The 15557-nt window shown below is 41.0% G+C and overlaps 1 protein-coding gene across 2 annotated transcripts in view; it reads left to right on the top strand.

Annotated features, from left to right (window-relative positions):
• Positions 1–15557, top strand: part of SNAP25 (synaptosome associated protein 25) — a 66267-nt gene that overhangs the window by 36179 nt on the left and 14531 nt on the right. For both annotated transcript variants that reach the window (XM_056357554.1, XM_056357553.1), the window contains exons 3-4: positions 520–561; positions 9256–9304. In XM_056357554.1, coding sequence (XP_056213529.1) covers positions 520–561; positions 9256–9304 — 91 coding nt within the window. The remainder of the gene's footprint in view (positions 1–519; positions 562–9255; positions 9305–15557) is intronic.

Raw genomic sequence — 15557 nt, 5'->3', positions numbered from 1 at the left:
ACTGAATGCAGAATTGGAAATTAAATGAGCTGGGGTAAAATTTAATGTCATGTTTAGTCTAGATTAAGGCATTTATTGATCTTGAGTTTGGTTTAGGTATTAGAGTCTGCATCAGTTTGACTGTCCTCAGAGCAAAAAAAGCATCAATTTAATATTTTCTGAGGATTCCTTCAATTTGCCAAACCTATTAAATGTTAAAAGTCCGTCTTAGCTGAAAACCACAGACTTTATTTTTAAAGTGGAACACCAGCTGTTCCAAGCAGTACTGCCGCAGCGCGTGAGCAAGGGGAGTGCAAACCTTAGAGACTGCAGCTGCCTCGAGATGTGGTGGGAACTGCTGCATTAGCAAGCTGTAATGCAGAGCTGAAGATGAAGAGATCACCAGTACCCTGCTGATGGCCTGATTCTGAGGGAAGGCAAAGAGTGCAGGAAAAAAATACTGCCAGCATGAGCCTGAACATTAGTGTTGGAAGGTGTATCTTGCCAAATCTAAGTGTTTTTTCCTCTGTTTTTTTTCAGTCCCTGGAGAGCACCCGTCGAATGCTGCAGCTTGTTGAAGAGGTAAGGACTTGCATTTCGTTTGCACATCTGTTGTGAGCAAAAGTGATGGAGACTGACACTGGAAGTGGCATTTTTTTAACTCACATTGCTAGAGCATGGTCATGGCTTTATGTGCCGCTCCATCCCCCCTTATCCTCACCCCTCACAAGGATCATTCAAGACACTGTGCCCTAGTTGCAAATGTCACACGGCAGACGGGCTGCTGAGGCACTGTTTTGCCCCTGTCTGAGCACCCATTGAGACAGGCTACTCGAGATAAACCAAGGGAACAGCCTCTGAAGGTGACATGTAGTCAGGGACAAGTAGCTGAGTTTGCTGCAGAGCTCCTGAAACCTCATGCTGGCACTGCTCTGACATCCTTCCCATAACACTGTGAGTGGGGAAGCTGAGAAAGGCCCTTGATCTGTTTGCCCTGTTATCCCTAAATACTTTCTTCTCTATAAACACTTGCAGCTATTGGTCACCATAGCATTTAAATGCCACTTCTTTATGTATCTCTGAAACATTAGTATTTCAAGGCTCATGAGATATCCTAGATTGACAGCTTTGGAAGAGGAAGTTAGCTGATTTTCCACAGTGCCAAGGAAGGGGACCTGGACTTGGTCCTCACAATTAATACAGCTTATACCTGCCTGGAGGGGTCACTCCCAGAAGGGAAAAAACAATTCAGTCAGGTGGCATTTCACCCTCTTCATAATAAAGGGTTTTAAAAGTTGGAGATTCCCAAACTCGGTTTAGTTCAGAGTGTTCAGCCATCAGGTGGTGGAAAACTTTGCTCCTGCCTGACAGGACACATTATTTTCAAACACCATGTGAGCCTTGGCTCTGGAGCTGGTGACATTTTTAATCAGGGTCATCAGCACTGACAGTCCCAGTACTCCTGACAACCAGAGGAGTCTCCAGCAGAGACAACGGGAAGAAAATTATATCAGGTCCCACGTTCAGGAACAAACACAAGCTGAGCCGTAGGCTCCATGGTCCTGAAATCAATCACAATGGTGAGGATCAATGGAATCCAGTGGAAACAAAATTAAATTTCTGTGTACAGAGAGACAGAGAGATGGGTCATTGAGCATAGTCAGCATCACTTCTCCTCCACAAACACTTCAGATCTGAGCCCCCTGCAACGGAAACCTGCTCTTGTCTCATGAGTACAATCTGTTTCCTTTTTGATGCTCAATTCCCTGGACATGCCATTTCTGACCATCACTTTATGTGATGCAGCTCCTGCTGAAATCAATTCAATGACATGGAAGAGAGTCTCATACGGGTGCCTTCACAAACACAAGGCAGGAGAGCCTGCTGCCCCAAAATGCCTGTGATCTAAATAGACAAGGCAGATGATGAGTGGGAAGAAAGAGAGGTGCAGGAAAGGGAAGTGGTTTGCTCAGGGCCAAGCCATCAGTAAATATCAGCCCTGTCTCTCCTGAGTCGTATTTGTGTGACCTATGTAGTGCTTGAGTCCTCCTAACATATTGAACCAGCATATTGTGAATGCCACTGGAATTTCAGTATTAAATCACAGCAAATGGCAAAGTGGGAAGAGAACTGGGACTGCTGAATTTACCAATTAATTTATGTAGGACTGTGGCGCTTCTTGGAAGGGCTCGGCATCTCTCTGGACCTGGCTTTTATTCAGATGCTACAATATCTTCCTGTCTAAATAGAGAAGTTTCTAAAACTGGCACTGAGTAGTCATGGGAATTCTAAAATGAGCTGAATATTATTTTTCCTAACGTGACTACAAAAGACCTTTAAAATTCTTCTGTGGTCTAAACAGCTGGTTGATTGCTCCGATCCCATTTCCTAGCTAGTTTTAAAAGAATGCAGCATTTAGGGAGTGAGAGATGTTATACTGAAAGGACAAATGGTGTCTTTGAAATCGAACTCGCACTGCTCTGATTTAATAGACCCCAAAAATCCAATTAGACTCTCTTGCTTAGCAGAACCTGTCTAGTCTGTAGAGATAGAAAATATTCTTCCTCAGTGAAAGAGTGTTTTTTATTCTGTTCTCTTGATACCACAAATCTGTTATTCCTTACTTAGGAAAAGAATGCCTCCATGTTTAAGCATTATTACTACATACATATTTATGGATTCCTGTCATGGTTGGCTCCACTCTGTTAGATATTAGGAAAATACAGAGTAAACAGACTGACTTGGCTCAACTCTAGAGACAGAAGAGTGCTGCAGGGAAACCCTATAGCTGTACAAGTCATCCTTAATGCTGAAATGTAGGTCATAGCCTGGGAGACAAAATCAATGTCCCCAAAGGACTGTGGCTTCCTTGCTCGAGAGGACTAGGTTGAGCTTGGAGACTAAGCCCTGGTGTTATTCCCAGGGAACGTTGGCAAGGAAAACCAAATCTGTTACTGTTTCTTGTTTTTATAAACCAGCTTTGCAAGAAGTTGATTTTGTTAGTCCTAGACCAATAGCGGAAGCAAGAAGAAGCAGTGAGTGGCTGTTGTAAAGTAGCCACTGCTTTGTGCCAAGGCAGCTGTATACTGGGATGGTAGACTACAAAACTCAGTTTGCTCTGTGGTGCGCAACATACCCATGCAACACAGTTACATCTACACTGACCAATGCTTACTTGAGCTACTCAGGTTACTCAGTGCTGTAAATACCTATATTTTATGGTGATGCTGTGCAATGTTTGGGCCAAAACATAAAATAGAAATGAACTGAGGCAGGAGAAGTGAAACTAAATACACAGTTTGCAGCTGACCTTCTTGTTCAAGCTTTTTACCTCTGAGCTGACTTCATGAAATGCAGAGTAACACATGAAAAGGAAAAGACATGAGTCTACTACCATCTTCCAGTGGAACCACCATGGTCTTTAAGTAAAATCAGTCACTGTAGGATGGAAAAATAGATGATTTATAGATATGAGGCAGCAAGGGAAAAAATGACAACTAGATCAGTACTGCAGAAAGCCCAGCAAGAAAGCACTCAGCGACACATACAGACAAATGGTCTGGTTTGTACATTTAAATCCAGACAGGACTGTTTTGTCCTCTCATGTGCTGGGGGTGACAGTCAAATTTACTAACATATCAAAGCTGAAATAGTAAGCTATAAAATGTTTTATAACCTCATGATGCTGCTCTACGCAGGACACTGAACACACAGTATGCCATTTTACTAACTTCCTTCATTTGTGATTGGGAAGTGAGTTTATCCCAACATTATTATCATAGTCAAATGTCCTTTAGTCTGAAGAATAAAAGAAAAAATATTCTATTACTTTAGAGTTTGGTCCAAAGCTTGTCAAAGCTAATTTGAAAAATCTCTTTGACACCATTAGCCATCGGAACAGTTCTGCTCAGAAAGAAATACACATCTGGCACAGGAGGATGCAATTCATAATTTTGGTCTCAAGGATTAGACCCCTTTGTCTATGTAAACCAGTGGAGTAGCACTGGAGGGTCATTGCAGTAGATGACCACCAGGCAAACAGGATTCAATGGCAGGGTCACAGATTTGTATCAGCTGAGGATCTGAACCACAGGGTGAATTAAGAGGCTGAGAAGTAACATGGCTTTTAAATCAGCTACGGAGAGACACTGAAGCATTAACAAGTTGACAGTGAATTTGGAGTGGGAGCTGAGGAAATGCATTACTATGGATGACTAAAAAATGTTTCTTTGATCACATGTTTGTCTTTAGGGTGTTGACACTTCTCTTTAATGTCTCTGGGAACTGTTAGCAATGTCAGCCTGTCCTGGTACATAATTGTCCATATTAATTTATTCAGAACAAACTCTATAATCCATATCGATTAAAGCAAAACTTTTTAGCAAAGTGGAAGTTTATGTGTTCTTCACATAACTGAGAGTGTAGATCTGTTTTTCAGGGTATCTTCTGAAATGCAGAAAAAGCGATTTCTAGAATTTGGATTCTCTATCAGATACATTATTCCCTTATACTGTTAGGAAGATCACCCCTTGGGCTAACCTAAAGTTGGAGTAGCTGGCTTTTGTAGCAGGCATGGATAGGATGCAACAAACTGTGTTCCTAGAGGGACTGATGGGCCCTTTGAGAAGTCATTCCAATTTTCTTCCTAGATTTATTCCCACCTTGGGAAATTAAGTGACATAACAACAATAAGAAGAAATGATATAGCAATGCATTTCCCCTCCAAAGCGCTGGGAATGTTTCATTGCTGACTTGCTCTGAGTGAAACCCTCACAAAAAAAAGGGTTTAAAAAGCTGTTACAGAAGATTGAGGATAAGGTAAATTAAAGCCTCCAAACGGGTTCCCAGTTATGCTCTTAAACTGGTTTCACTGAAGCATTGACAGACTTAGGTTATACAAGAGCTGAATTAAGCCCAGAGTTTTAAAATCATGTATTCCGTCTTTCTGATCAGTAGCTTAGCTAGTGATCCAGTGGGGAACCTGGGCACGTGGTTCATAGAAAGTACATTGAACCCAAACCAGTACGCCTTGTTGGTTTACCTAAACACTAGAGCTTAATGCTACTGAAAAGTTGAAGGGCATCAGCTTCCATAAACTTTAGGGGGTCTATATTCATGGTGCTGTTTCATCTAATGTGATTCATTTTTAAGTTGAAAGTGATGGTCTCCTGCTCTGAGTGGTTATCTTGTGTGCGAAGTTGGGCAGATCTTTGCAGAAAAATGGTTGGCGACCCACAGCAGTCTCCATGGAAATCAAAGTCTAGGAGGACACATTGGCTGACCTGCTTATTCCTAGAGTCAGGGCTGAGTATGTTCAAGGGCTGCATGGGAAAGATTATATATTTTACCATCTACAGTGTATCTGTTTCCTGGATAAACAGAGGAACTCCAGAGCTGTCAATTTAATGCCTCAACAAAAGCAATTCATGCTGTGCTATTTTCTTCTAAAGGACAAGAGTGTGAGATGTTTGCTGTACCACAGAAAAATCCAGTGGTCCAAATTCTCTCAAGTGCAACAAGAAGACAAGGGGAATAAGAAGTAATTCTGTAGAGAGAAGGCTGTTATAGTTTTAAGACCTGGATTAGAATGGCATGTACTGCATGAACTCTGTAGAGTCCTATGAAAGAGGCATTTTTCTTCTTTCTGGCCTGAACTACCCTAAGCAGCCCATTTTTAAAGAATCCTTATTTTGCTGCAAATTAAACAGATGATCACCTGTGCAAGGGCTGGTAGGTCTTAAGAAATTCCTCCCTTGCACAAGAAGAAAGAAAGAAAAAGAAAGAGAAAGAAAGAAAGAAAGAAAGAAAGAAAGAAAGAAAGAAAGAAAGAAAGAAAGAAAGAAAGAAAGAAAGAAAGAAAGGAAGAAAGAAAGAAAGAAAGAAAGAAAGAAAGAAAGAAAGAAAGAAAGACAGACTAATCCTGGTGACAGTGTACCATCAGCACACATTTCCATAACAAGACAGACCTTCTTAGTTCTACCTGTTTGTGGTTTCCCAGGTAGGATCTCACTGATGTAGGTGAGCACTGGATGTGGGTGGGAAGCCTTCCTGGGCCCTCAGGACAAGGCAAATCAAAGCATGGTCATCAGGTCCCTGCCCTGACCATGGCTTTTCTGGGAGCCTGTTATCAAGGTTTTATGACTGGTAGTTGTAAAACATATTCTTCTGGGCTGGCATTTTGCAAACACAGTCTTCGTCACCTTCTCTTACACACTTACTAAGCAACCAGTTTGAGTGTGTCTGCTCCCACTGAGATTAAGTGTCCTGTGATACTTTCAGTGCAGAAAATGCCAACATTGTCTGTGTTCAGGCCCCGCTTGTGTGGCACATATCTTCCTCTCTATTCCTTTAAATGAAGAGGGTTTGTAGTTCCCGGAGATGGCTCAGTCTGTTGTCACTGAGGGTCAGTTACTGAGTGTTTCTCTCCTACTCAGACATCTGGATGGTGAGCACATTTTTAGAACAGTTCTTATAGACATGTTTGGTTTTGAGCTATCTAAAACATCAGTCACAATGGAAATACTGAACTTCTAGGAAAGTCTAGACTGTTTCAAATGCACAAATGTGATTATTTTTTTAAAATTGGCTTTACATGGTTAATTTTTTGTGAAAAAGCTGAAAATCAATGCTTGAAAGAAGCTTGGAATAGGAGGAGATTGTCACTTGATGTCTGAATCACCTCTCATCTCTGTCAGTCAGCATCTTTTTATTAGCTTCAATATGATTAGACCTCAGATGCACACAAGTATATTCAATGCACACCCTTTAGTATTTTCACATTAGTATTAACACTGTGGCAGGCTGCTCTTAAGAGATAGAGTATTGGCTGATAAAAGTAAATGGCACCGATAGTCAGGTAAGTAAAAGAAAACTGTACCTCTTTCCCTCTGTGCAAAGATTTAATATAAGATACAACCCATAAAGTCTGATTGCTGAGTTCATCTCTCAGCATAGGTCTTACTCAGGTCACTGGACATCTTAGCTGCATAAAAGCAGTTTGCTCAGATGTTAAAAACTGCAGGAAAACAAGGTCAGAGGGTTAAGGAGCAGTAAACATTTTTCACCCTACTATGTTTGATTCACTGAGAGCCAACAACTATCACACCACCAATTGCAGGTTTCTGATTCCAGTATTTAGAAGGGTCCCGTGTCAGACTGCACTGTATTTAGTCAAACACAAGATGACTCAGGACCCAAGAAGCCTTCTTATGTTTGCATGAGGTATGTGTTTTTAAAATCCATGCACACCTTTGGGGGTAAGACATCCCTGGGTACCAAGAGCATAGAAAGAGCACAATAAAAAGCTATTGCACATCCAGTGCTTAGCAGATCTGACACCTGCCCCACAGAAAATGTAAGATAATTAAAGGCAGTTTACTTACTTTAAATAGGCAAATCTAAGATCTTAGACCTTGAGTTTCTAAAGGTTGCAAAGCTGGCTGGGATTCGAGTAAATGCAGTATGAGCTTGAAGGGAGAGAGAGCAGCAGTTGGGTACCTGGCAGATAGCTGACCCAAGGGCAGTAGGGTGCAACAGACCGTGGGGAGAGGCAGGAGGCTTTTTGTCTCCACCTGGCAACTCACACAGGGTTTTTTTAAAACGAGGGAGAAAACCTGGCTGCACACATCTGACATTTTTCCCAGTTTCTACAGCGATGTAGACAGTAAAGACAAGAATGGCAGTGCAGGCAAAGAGAGGCAGATGAGGAGAGCGCAACAAGAGGCATCTCATATGTGTCTTGAATTGAGCACAATCCTCTTGAAGCAAAGCAGAGAAGCACCAGCTGCACTGGCCAGACAGCCCTCAAGTGTGGCAGAGTCAGGCTTGCAGCTGAGCCAATGTGGGCAGCCTGCTGCCAGCCTGCCTGGGAGCACCCTGCCAGCATGGACTGGGCAGCTGATGGCCAGAGGCTCCACTGCTCCCAGAAAAAGAGACAAGTGATGGCAGTCTGCAGGGCAGTTGGAAGGAAGGATAATATTAAGTCCTTAATTTGCCTCAAGGAGAGGGAGGATGGCCTGAAAAGCAAGAGGGACGGTCAGGACCCCAGGTTTCTGTTCCTCACATTCCTTTGCAACTGTGGGCATCTCCCCTGCCCTCTGCAAAATCAACACCACCAACTTTATCTGCTTCACAGGGGTATGGATGGCTCTGTGTTCATTACAGTTCAATAAAGCTAAATTACTGCTGCACATGTCCAGGTAACTCCATGTTTGCAAACTGTCAGGTTACAGAGTGCTTACTTCACCTGTTATTGACATGCAACAGCCAGGAGATTGTTCATGCCATTAATTATTCACAGATGTTATCACTACTCCAAGCAGAATGCAACTAGTTTCCCCTTTGTAATTAAAAAGGAGCTAATCTGATCTGTGATGTAGCTTAGTATCACAGCATCCCAGAAACCTGAGACACCTGATCACACCCTAGAGTGATGATAATGCATGCAAAAACTGTTCTTGTGAAAGGTGCCCTGCTGCTAGTTCAGGCAGGTGGGAGCTCAGAATTGCTAGGCTTTGCTCAAACCCTGTATCTAGCAATGCTGATCGTAAGACTCCCACTAACCTGTGGGAGCAGGGGCAGATTCAGCATGTAGGTGTTTTAAAAACCTGACCTTCAAGCTTAATCCAAAGTTCAGTGTTGCTAAAGGTGTCTGTTGGCTGAAGTAAAACTTGGCTCAAACCCATATCTATTAGATCTCTGAGCCAAAAAGTGTGGCTTAATCTTATTAAATTTTAGCCCGATTTAAAATGGATTTCCTAAGTAGGTAAGCTTTCTGACTTCTGTGTTGCAAGGGCTATGTACAAACCACTATATCTCCTTCCCAAACATGTTTGTGTCATATCTGTTTTCCTTGGGAGTTTCTCCTGTGGGATGAACATACACATGCAATGTCAACACCCCCTTCTTCCCTTCTTCTGCTTCAGAGAACTTGGAGATGAACCCACTCTTTTTAGAAACTACTCATGTAAAATGATTATTTTAATCTCAAGGTCCAGGACTTCGTGTTTTCTGTGGCAGTTCAGTATCCCAGTGAATCCTGAAGGAATGATGGTACAATTGAGAGTACTTGGCTCCTTATACATTATCCAGGCACATAAGGTCTTTGGACTGTGCCACCAGCCCCTTATGACCTTGCCATTCCTTTCACTGTTTTTCTTTTGTCTTCCTATGTCCCGTACCTAGGGCTGAGTGTTCCCTCACTGATCTCTCTTTCTCTCTCTCTCTCTTTCTTCTCCCCGCCCCCCTCCTTACCTTGCTACCACTATTGGGATGTAGAGTAAAGATGCTGGTATCAGGACTTTGGTTATGTTGGATGAGCAAGGAGGTAAGTTCAGATTGCTTCAGTAAGGAAGTATAACCATTCTCAAAGTACTGTACTGACTGTGTGCAATCCTGAAAATGAGGGCCACAAAAGAGGTGTGGTTGTGCATGAGAACCCCAAAACCTCTTTGCCTTTAGCTTCATTGTCTGACAGAGGAATGTACAATAGCTGTGTAAGAGTCTGTACTACTTTTGATCTGTTTCCCGTTAATGTCAAAAAGAGCCGCAGGCTGAACTCATCCAAATCATCATTTTTTTCAGCAAGCTTGGGGTCAAGATCCAGCTGCATGATGAGAAGATTTGCCTACATAAGTGTAAAATCCAACATTATTTACGCAGGTGCTATGTAATTTTCTCACTTGTTTTAGCCACAAATGAAAGGCATGCAAGAAATACATCCCAAGAGAAGGCAAAACAGGCTTAGTCTGTGCAAAATTCAGTTGCTTTTTGAATAGAAATGTCAGTAAGGATAACGGGAATTTAAGATTAAAAGCTATGACATGATCAGCTCATTAGAATTGACCATATAGGATCTTTCAAGCCTAGACAAGTTCCTGTCTGTGGATGACAGTGACAAAGGCAGAGCTAGATATATCCAATACGTTCCAGGAAATTACATTTTTGCCCTTCATAATATTACAAAGAAGTATGGAGCTCCCCCTCTTCCCTGCCCCCCCTAAGCTAATAAGTCTTTGTTTGCTGCAGATCCACAGCATCAGCAAAATGGTGTCTCCAAAGAGGAGTTAAATCAACAGAGTCTTAATTTTTGCTACTCTATATCAAACCACTCCTCATAAAGTCCTTGTTATTATCTACTATGTGGCATGATACAAATCTGCATTAGGAAATGTTTTCTACAGAGGTAATGCTGTATTACTCATCAAGCCCAGGCAATAATTATAAGCAATGGTATGACATTGTTGGGAAATGGACTGAAGAACCTGACAGGCCCTTTTCATCTGTAATGTCTCTACCTCACTGGTGCTGAAATGAATGGAAAGTAGTAACAAGACCTAAACAGAAAGTATTTTCTCCTATTTGCTTTTTCTATGTATGTCTCATTCCTTCCCCCCCACCTCCCCCTTTAGGGAAAAGAATTTAATCTAACCAAATCTTGTCACATCAATTTATCTTGACAAGAAAAATATTACAGAGAATATTTGGTTGTCTTCAAATATATTTTTTTTCTGAACCGTAAAAGAACTATCACTGAATACAGAAAACCAGAAGTTACTTATGTTGAAACAAATATGGCACCTGTCTAAATAATGTGTTTTGTTTCAGAAGTGAATTATACTGTTAACATAAATCACAAATATTGTCAAAGAAAGTCCATAAATACCCAGTTGCGTCTTGCAATGTAATTCACAAGTAGATAAGCAGAAACTTTAGTGGTTCCGATAACTTCCCTTGTGTTTAGTCTTGGGAAAATATGTTTCTGTTCTTTAACTGCTCTTTTTCCACAGATTGCTAGTGGGTTTTATATTGTTTTTAACCCTGAATTTCATTTTTTATTTTGGAGTTCTACTATTGCTAAACCTCTGTATGCAAAAATTGTCCAACCAGCTCTCTAGTCGTGCTAGGAGGGACAGTCGTCTGTGTGAGCCAAGGAGCTGAGACTGGACCCACTGACCTCGCTGAAGTCCAGGGAACTCAGTATTAAACTCTTATTGACAGTGAAACCTGAGATGTATATTGTATGGCCAGAGATGGAGTTAGTCAATAATTACAGAGAAGAATCAGACAATTTGAGAGCCTCTTTAAATTGGTTATGGTCATGCTTTAAGTGATTCAGCAAATTTAGCCTGTGACTATACAGTATGGGTTTCTCAAGGAAACAACAATGCTACAAACCGTGGGTATATTGTAACCATTGTACTACGCTAAATGTTTAATTAAGTTTTGTCCATTTTAGCCATATGTAGCTGTAATAATTCCTGATATTATTATTTTTTTAATTTTAGCAATAAAGGAATTATAGTATTGGGCAAAATACGCTAATGATGACTTTGAACCCTCTGTAATTAGTGCAATGTGTGCAACTGATGGGTGTCTCAGCAGATAATCAGATTAAGCAAATAATTTGTTAACACTGCCATGTGATCTCTTTTCAGCTGACTGCACAAGTCACTTAAGATTATTAGGTGTTAAAATATACAAAAAACATGACATTGATCTTTCCAGTGGGAGGCAAGCAGAATATCTAATCTCCGCAGTTGCTTGAAGCTCTATTTCTAAGTTTCCTTACAAAATTGCTTGCTTTGAAGTCGAATAGACTTTACAAGGAAAACTTCTTTGATCCGATCTCAATCTAAATAATGCAAAGCAGAACTCATTTTCTGACATCAATAAGCAGAAGTCTTTGGGATCATAAAAGGAAATAAGTCAATATAATTTTACAGTACTAGGTATTTATACGATAAAGCCAATGTGGCTAGCTCCTGTTGCCTGAACTGTTTAGCGCAGCTGGCCACATAGCAGACCACAGAGTCTGTTATAACCCTTCACAAGAGCTTTCATTACTCCTGTTCCACAGAGAATAGGACTGCCATAAAAACTAGAGACCTCCTCTAGCGCCCTTTTAAGTCACTGGGAATTTGAATTGGCTTTTGGAGTAGGCCCTTTGCAATACCAAGAGTTACTAATTTTTGAGCCAGATATTGTCACCCAAACCAGTTCAACACAGTTCTTCCCCTGGGGAGCCCACAGGAAAGAGCTAAGAGGTTAGATTCTCCTTGTTGAGATTTTTTTCCATTAGTGAAAAAGTCTTTGCCAGACCCTATGTGCATCCATAATGTTTACATTTCTTTAAATCTGGCCTTGAGTCCAGCTCCCTTAATTATTTAAATATAAATATGTACATAACACTTTAAATTAAAATATTTGCTTTTCACACTAAAAATGTCATGCTACAAAAGATTATTGAGCAGTGGCAATAACTCTGCTTCATTAAATAGGTATTTGAAACATGCTAACTTAGAAAAATACCAATACTTGGATGTATGTTGGTTAAAAGCAGACTGCAGAAATTAAACTGATAGTACCAAGTAGGAACATGAAGATAAACCTGAACTGCTGATATAGGAGGGGTCTCAGAGTGGTAGCTCTCTTCCTCCAAAGGAAACTCCCATCACATGGGAGTGTTAGCAGGCAGAGAAATTTGGGCCTTGAAGGACATTTTTTTGTCTGATGATGTCCTCATGCAGCTTATTACAAAAGAATGTTGTGTTTGTATTCCAAACAGGGTGGAGGAGAGAAACTTTTCCAATAATAACAGTAGCAGCACAGCCATTTTTCATCTAAAACAAGATACAGGAATAGCCACAACTTTGATAAGCCACAAAGAAAATGTCAATGCAACTGAATTTTTCTCCCTGCACCATGGCAACAGCAAATGCACAACCCGCAATACCAGCAAACATAGGGAGCAGTTTAATCTACCCAGTTGATCTGCACTCTAGATCAAATTGAAGTATGGAGATAAAACTTGGAATAACTGGGCAACTCCACAAGCAAAAGTGTTGTCACCATGTGATGGTACCCAAGCTAGCTGACTTCTGCTGTTTTGCAGGAGTTGTGAGTTTTACGGTTTTGTATGAGTTATGGCTGATCTGCTTCTATGGCACTGGAGAAACAACTGCAGTAAATACAAAGATAATTACCATTCCTTTCCCTCAGAGAGCAAAATCATGGCCCCTTGCACAGGCCCCTTCTCCAGCTTATCTCCTATTCAACAGCTACCATGAAAATTGATAGACAGCCAGCCAGATGCTAAAAGCAGAGTTGCTAGAGGTGCTCCAAAAACACCTATAAGCTGAGCTGATCACAGTCAGAAATGGTTTGCTAATTAGTGGGGAAAAAAAAGGTATCTATCAACTATTCCAGGTTCTACAGGGAAAATAGTATTAATTATGTTCAAAATGTAGTGCAGAACAAAAGACAAATGAACCCCCCACAAAAGGAGGTTGTGCCTTGTCTACTGTTATTTTTAGCCCAGCTACATGTGGGCTCACAAGCACTCCCCGCCAGCTTTCTTCCATTTGTACCTGGGCTCAGCAATCCCTTTCACAGCAAAGCGAGGTCAAGACTCAGGATTTCTGAAAAGGCTGTGCTAGAAATGTACTGTGCTCCAATATGATTCTCCTTTATGGAAAATGCGATCATGGAGTACCATCGCAAATAGTTAATCTTTTGACTCTCTTTCAGATTCAGCCCTCTTGTATGCAATTACGATTACAATGTGTTCTTAGGTGTCCTTTTTTTTTTTTTTTCTTCTCTAATTAAAATTGTCCTTCGTGGAAATTGCTTCATTGCACAATACTCCAGGCCAAGGAGCCAGTTCCCTTCTCCACAGGCATTTAACTGACATTCAAGCACAGGACTCAGATCCCAGACACTAGTCAAGAAACTTTTGTTATAAATTACAGATGGAGCTGCAAAGGTGGAGCAACACCACACTTGCCCTGTCCTGGTCCTGCATTCAATGCTGTGCAAGATGCTTTTGCAGCTGTGTTTGCTTGAGACACCACAGGAGCAGCTGAGGGATGTCTTTGCTACAGCTTTCCTCTCCCAGCCACTTCCTCAGATCAGTCACAGAGTGGGGATTTGCCAGGCTGGATGTTATGGAAGATCCTGGCAAAGACCCACCGGCAAGGGGCTACAATGCTACAGTATAACTAACAGGACTAGCTTATGGTCCCTCAGTTGCCTACAGTTTTAGCACAGAAGTAATTCATAAGTATAACTATACAGGTAAAAAAATAATTCTTGTTTGTATCCTAAGACATGCCATTAGTTTGCTGTAAGATCTGGAAGAAGATATATGGCCACTACATTTGAATCAAAGTTACATTCTCAGACAAAAAAGGGTATCAATATGCCAAAAGGCCTAATAATTAGCAGAGCTTCCAGGGAAAAAAAAAAAAAAAAAAAGAAGGAAATCTCAATAAAACATACCACTGGTGGTTGTCTGCTTCCAGACAACACTAATTCTCTTATGTATCGTATATAAGATATAAACATATATATAGATGTAGTATATTCAAACCATACTGCAACAAACTATCAAAAGATGTTTAAACTCTGACCTTGAAGTGCTTCTCTAAATGGGGCATAAAAAACATGATCTTTTCTAGGTGTGAATTTTCACAGGTTCATGGCAGTATATGCTCGCAGACTGTCTTCCCTAAAACTTTCAATAAAATACAAAATTTGGAATAGGAAAGATCGATGAAAACAGACATTAAATTAACCTTCTGATAGCCATCTGATTTCTTATGGGCAGTGATTAATTCTGGGCCAGATTTTAATATCAGTTATACCAAAACAAATCCAGAATGACCCCATTAAGTCAATTCCTCTATAATATTTATGCCTCAATAATTGTGGTTAGACTTATAAATCTATTTCCGTGCCGGTGGGACCAGATCTTTGACAGGTATAAATTGGTGTTGCCGATGAAGCCAGCATAACTACACCAATTTAAACCAGTCAACAATCCAGCCTATGACATTAACTACTAGTAAATGGTTTCAGGACCAGCAGCCAGCTGTCCAGACTTCTGGACTACAAATATGACATAGGTTTTTTACACTGATGAGGTTTCCTTTAATGGAAGATAAATTAGTTGTGGGTTGCTTTTCTATTCAGAAATAGCATAGGCATCACACACAAATCCTGAAGCAGATAAATTAAGTCAGGTTCCTGGAGAGAGCTATAATTTAAATGAAACTCTTTGAGTCATGTCAAATATACTCTTCAATTAGCATTCATCTATTCAGACAGAATAGGAAACAGGCAAGGAAAGTTCAAAAGGCCCTACTACATGCTTGGCTCCAGAGAATGTGCATCTAAGCAAGGAAACATGCTTAGACTGAAAGCCATCAATGGTATCAGATCTAGGACTGATCCCTGCAGTCTTACCTGGCTTTTTCTACTGGCCAGCCAAGATAGAGAAATACTAGCTGCAAAATCAGTGGAAGAAAAGTCAGTACCTCTTGTCCCTCCCAGTGCCAAAATACACGTGGAAATAGCCTTAACTGACAGCCCTGAAAACCAGCTGGGCTCTGCTCTGCCAACATGGCTCTCACAAGAAGATGGTGGGAATCTATGACAGAAATTTAGCAGTTGCCATCATGCTGCATGAACCAGCATAAAAACCAACTCACACTCCCACAGCTGCTTCCCAGAGCAAGAGCACGCGCCCAATTACACAGGAGCAGGCACTCCTGAGTTAGTGAGGAGCAGGAGCATTTAGA

The sequence above is a fragment of the Falco biarmicus genome, chromosome 12 (assembly GCF_023638135.1).
Source record: "Falco biarmicus isolate bFalBia1 chromosome 12, bFalBia1.pri, whole genome shotgun sequence".
Lineage (NCBI taxonomy): Eukaryota > Metazoa > Chordata > Aves > Falconiformes > Falconidae > Falco > Falco biarmicus.
This window is presented reverse-complemented; position numbering and strand designations above follow the sequence as displayed.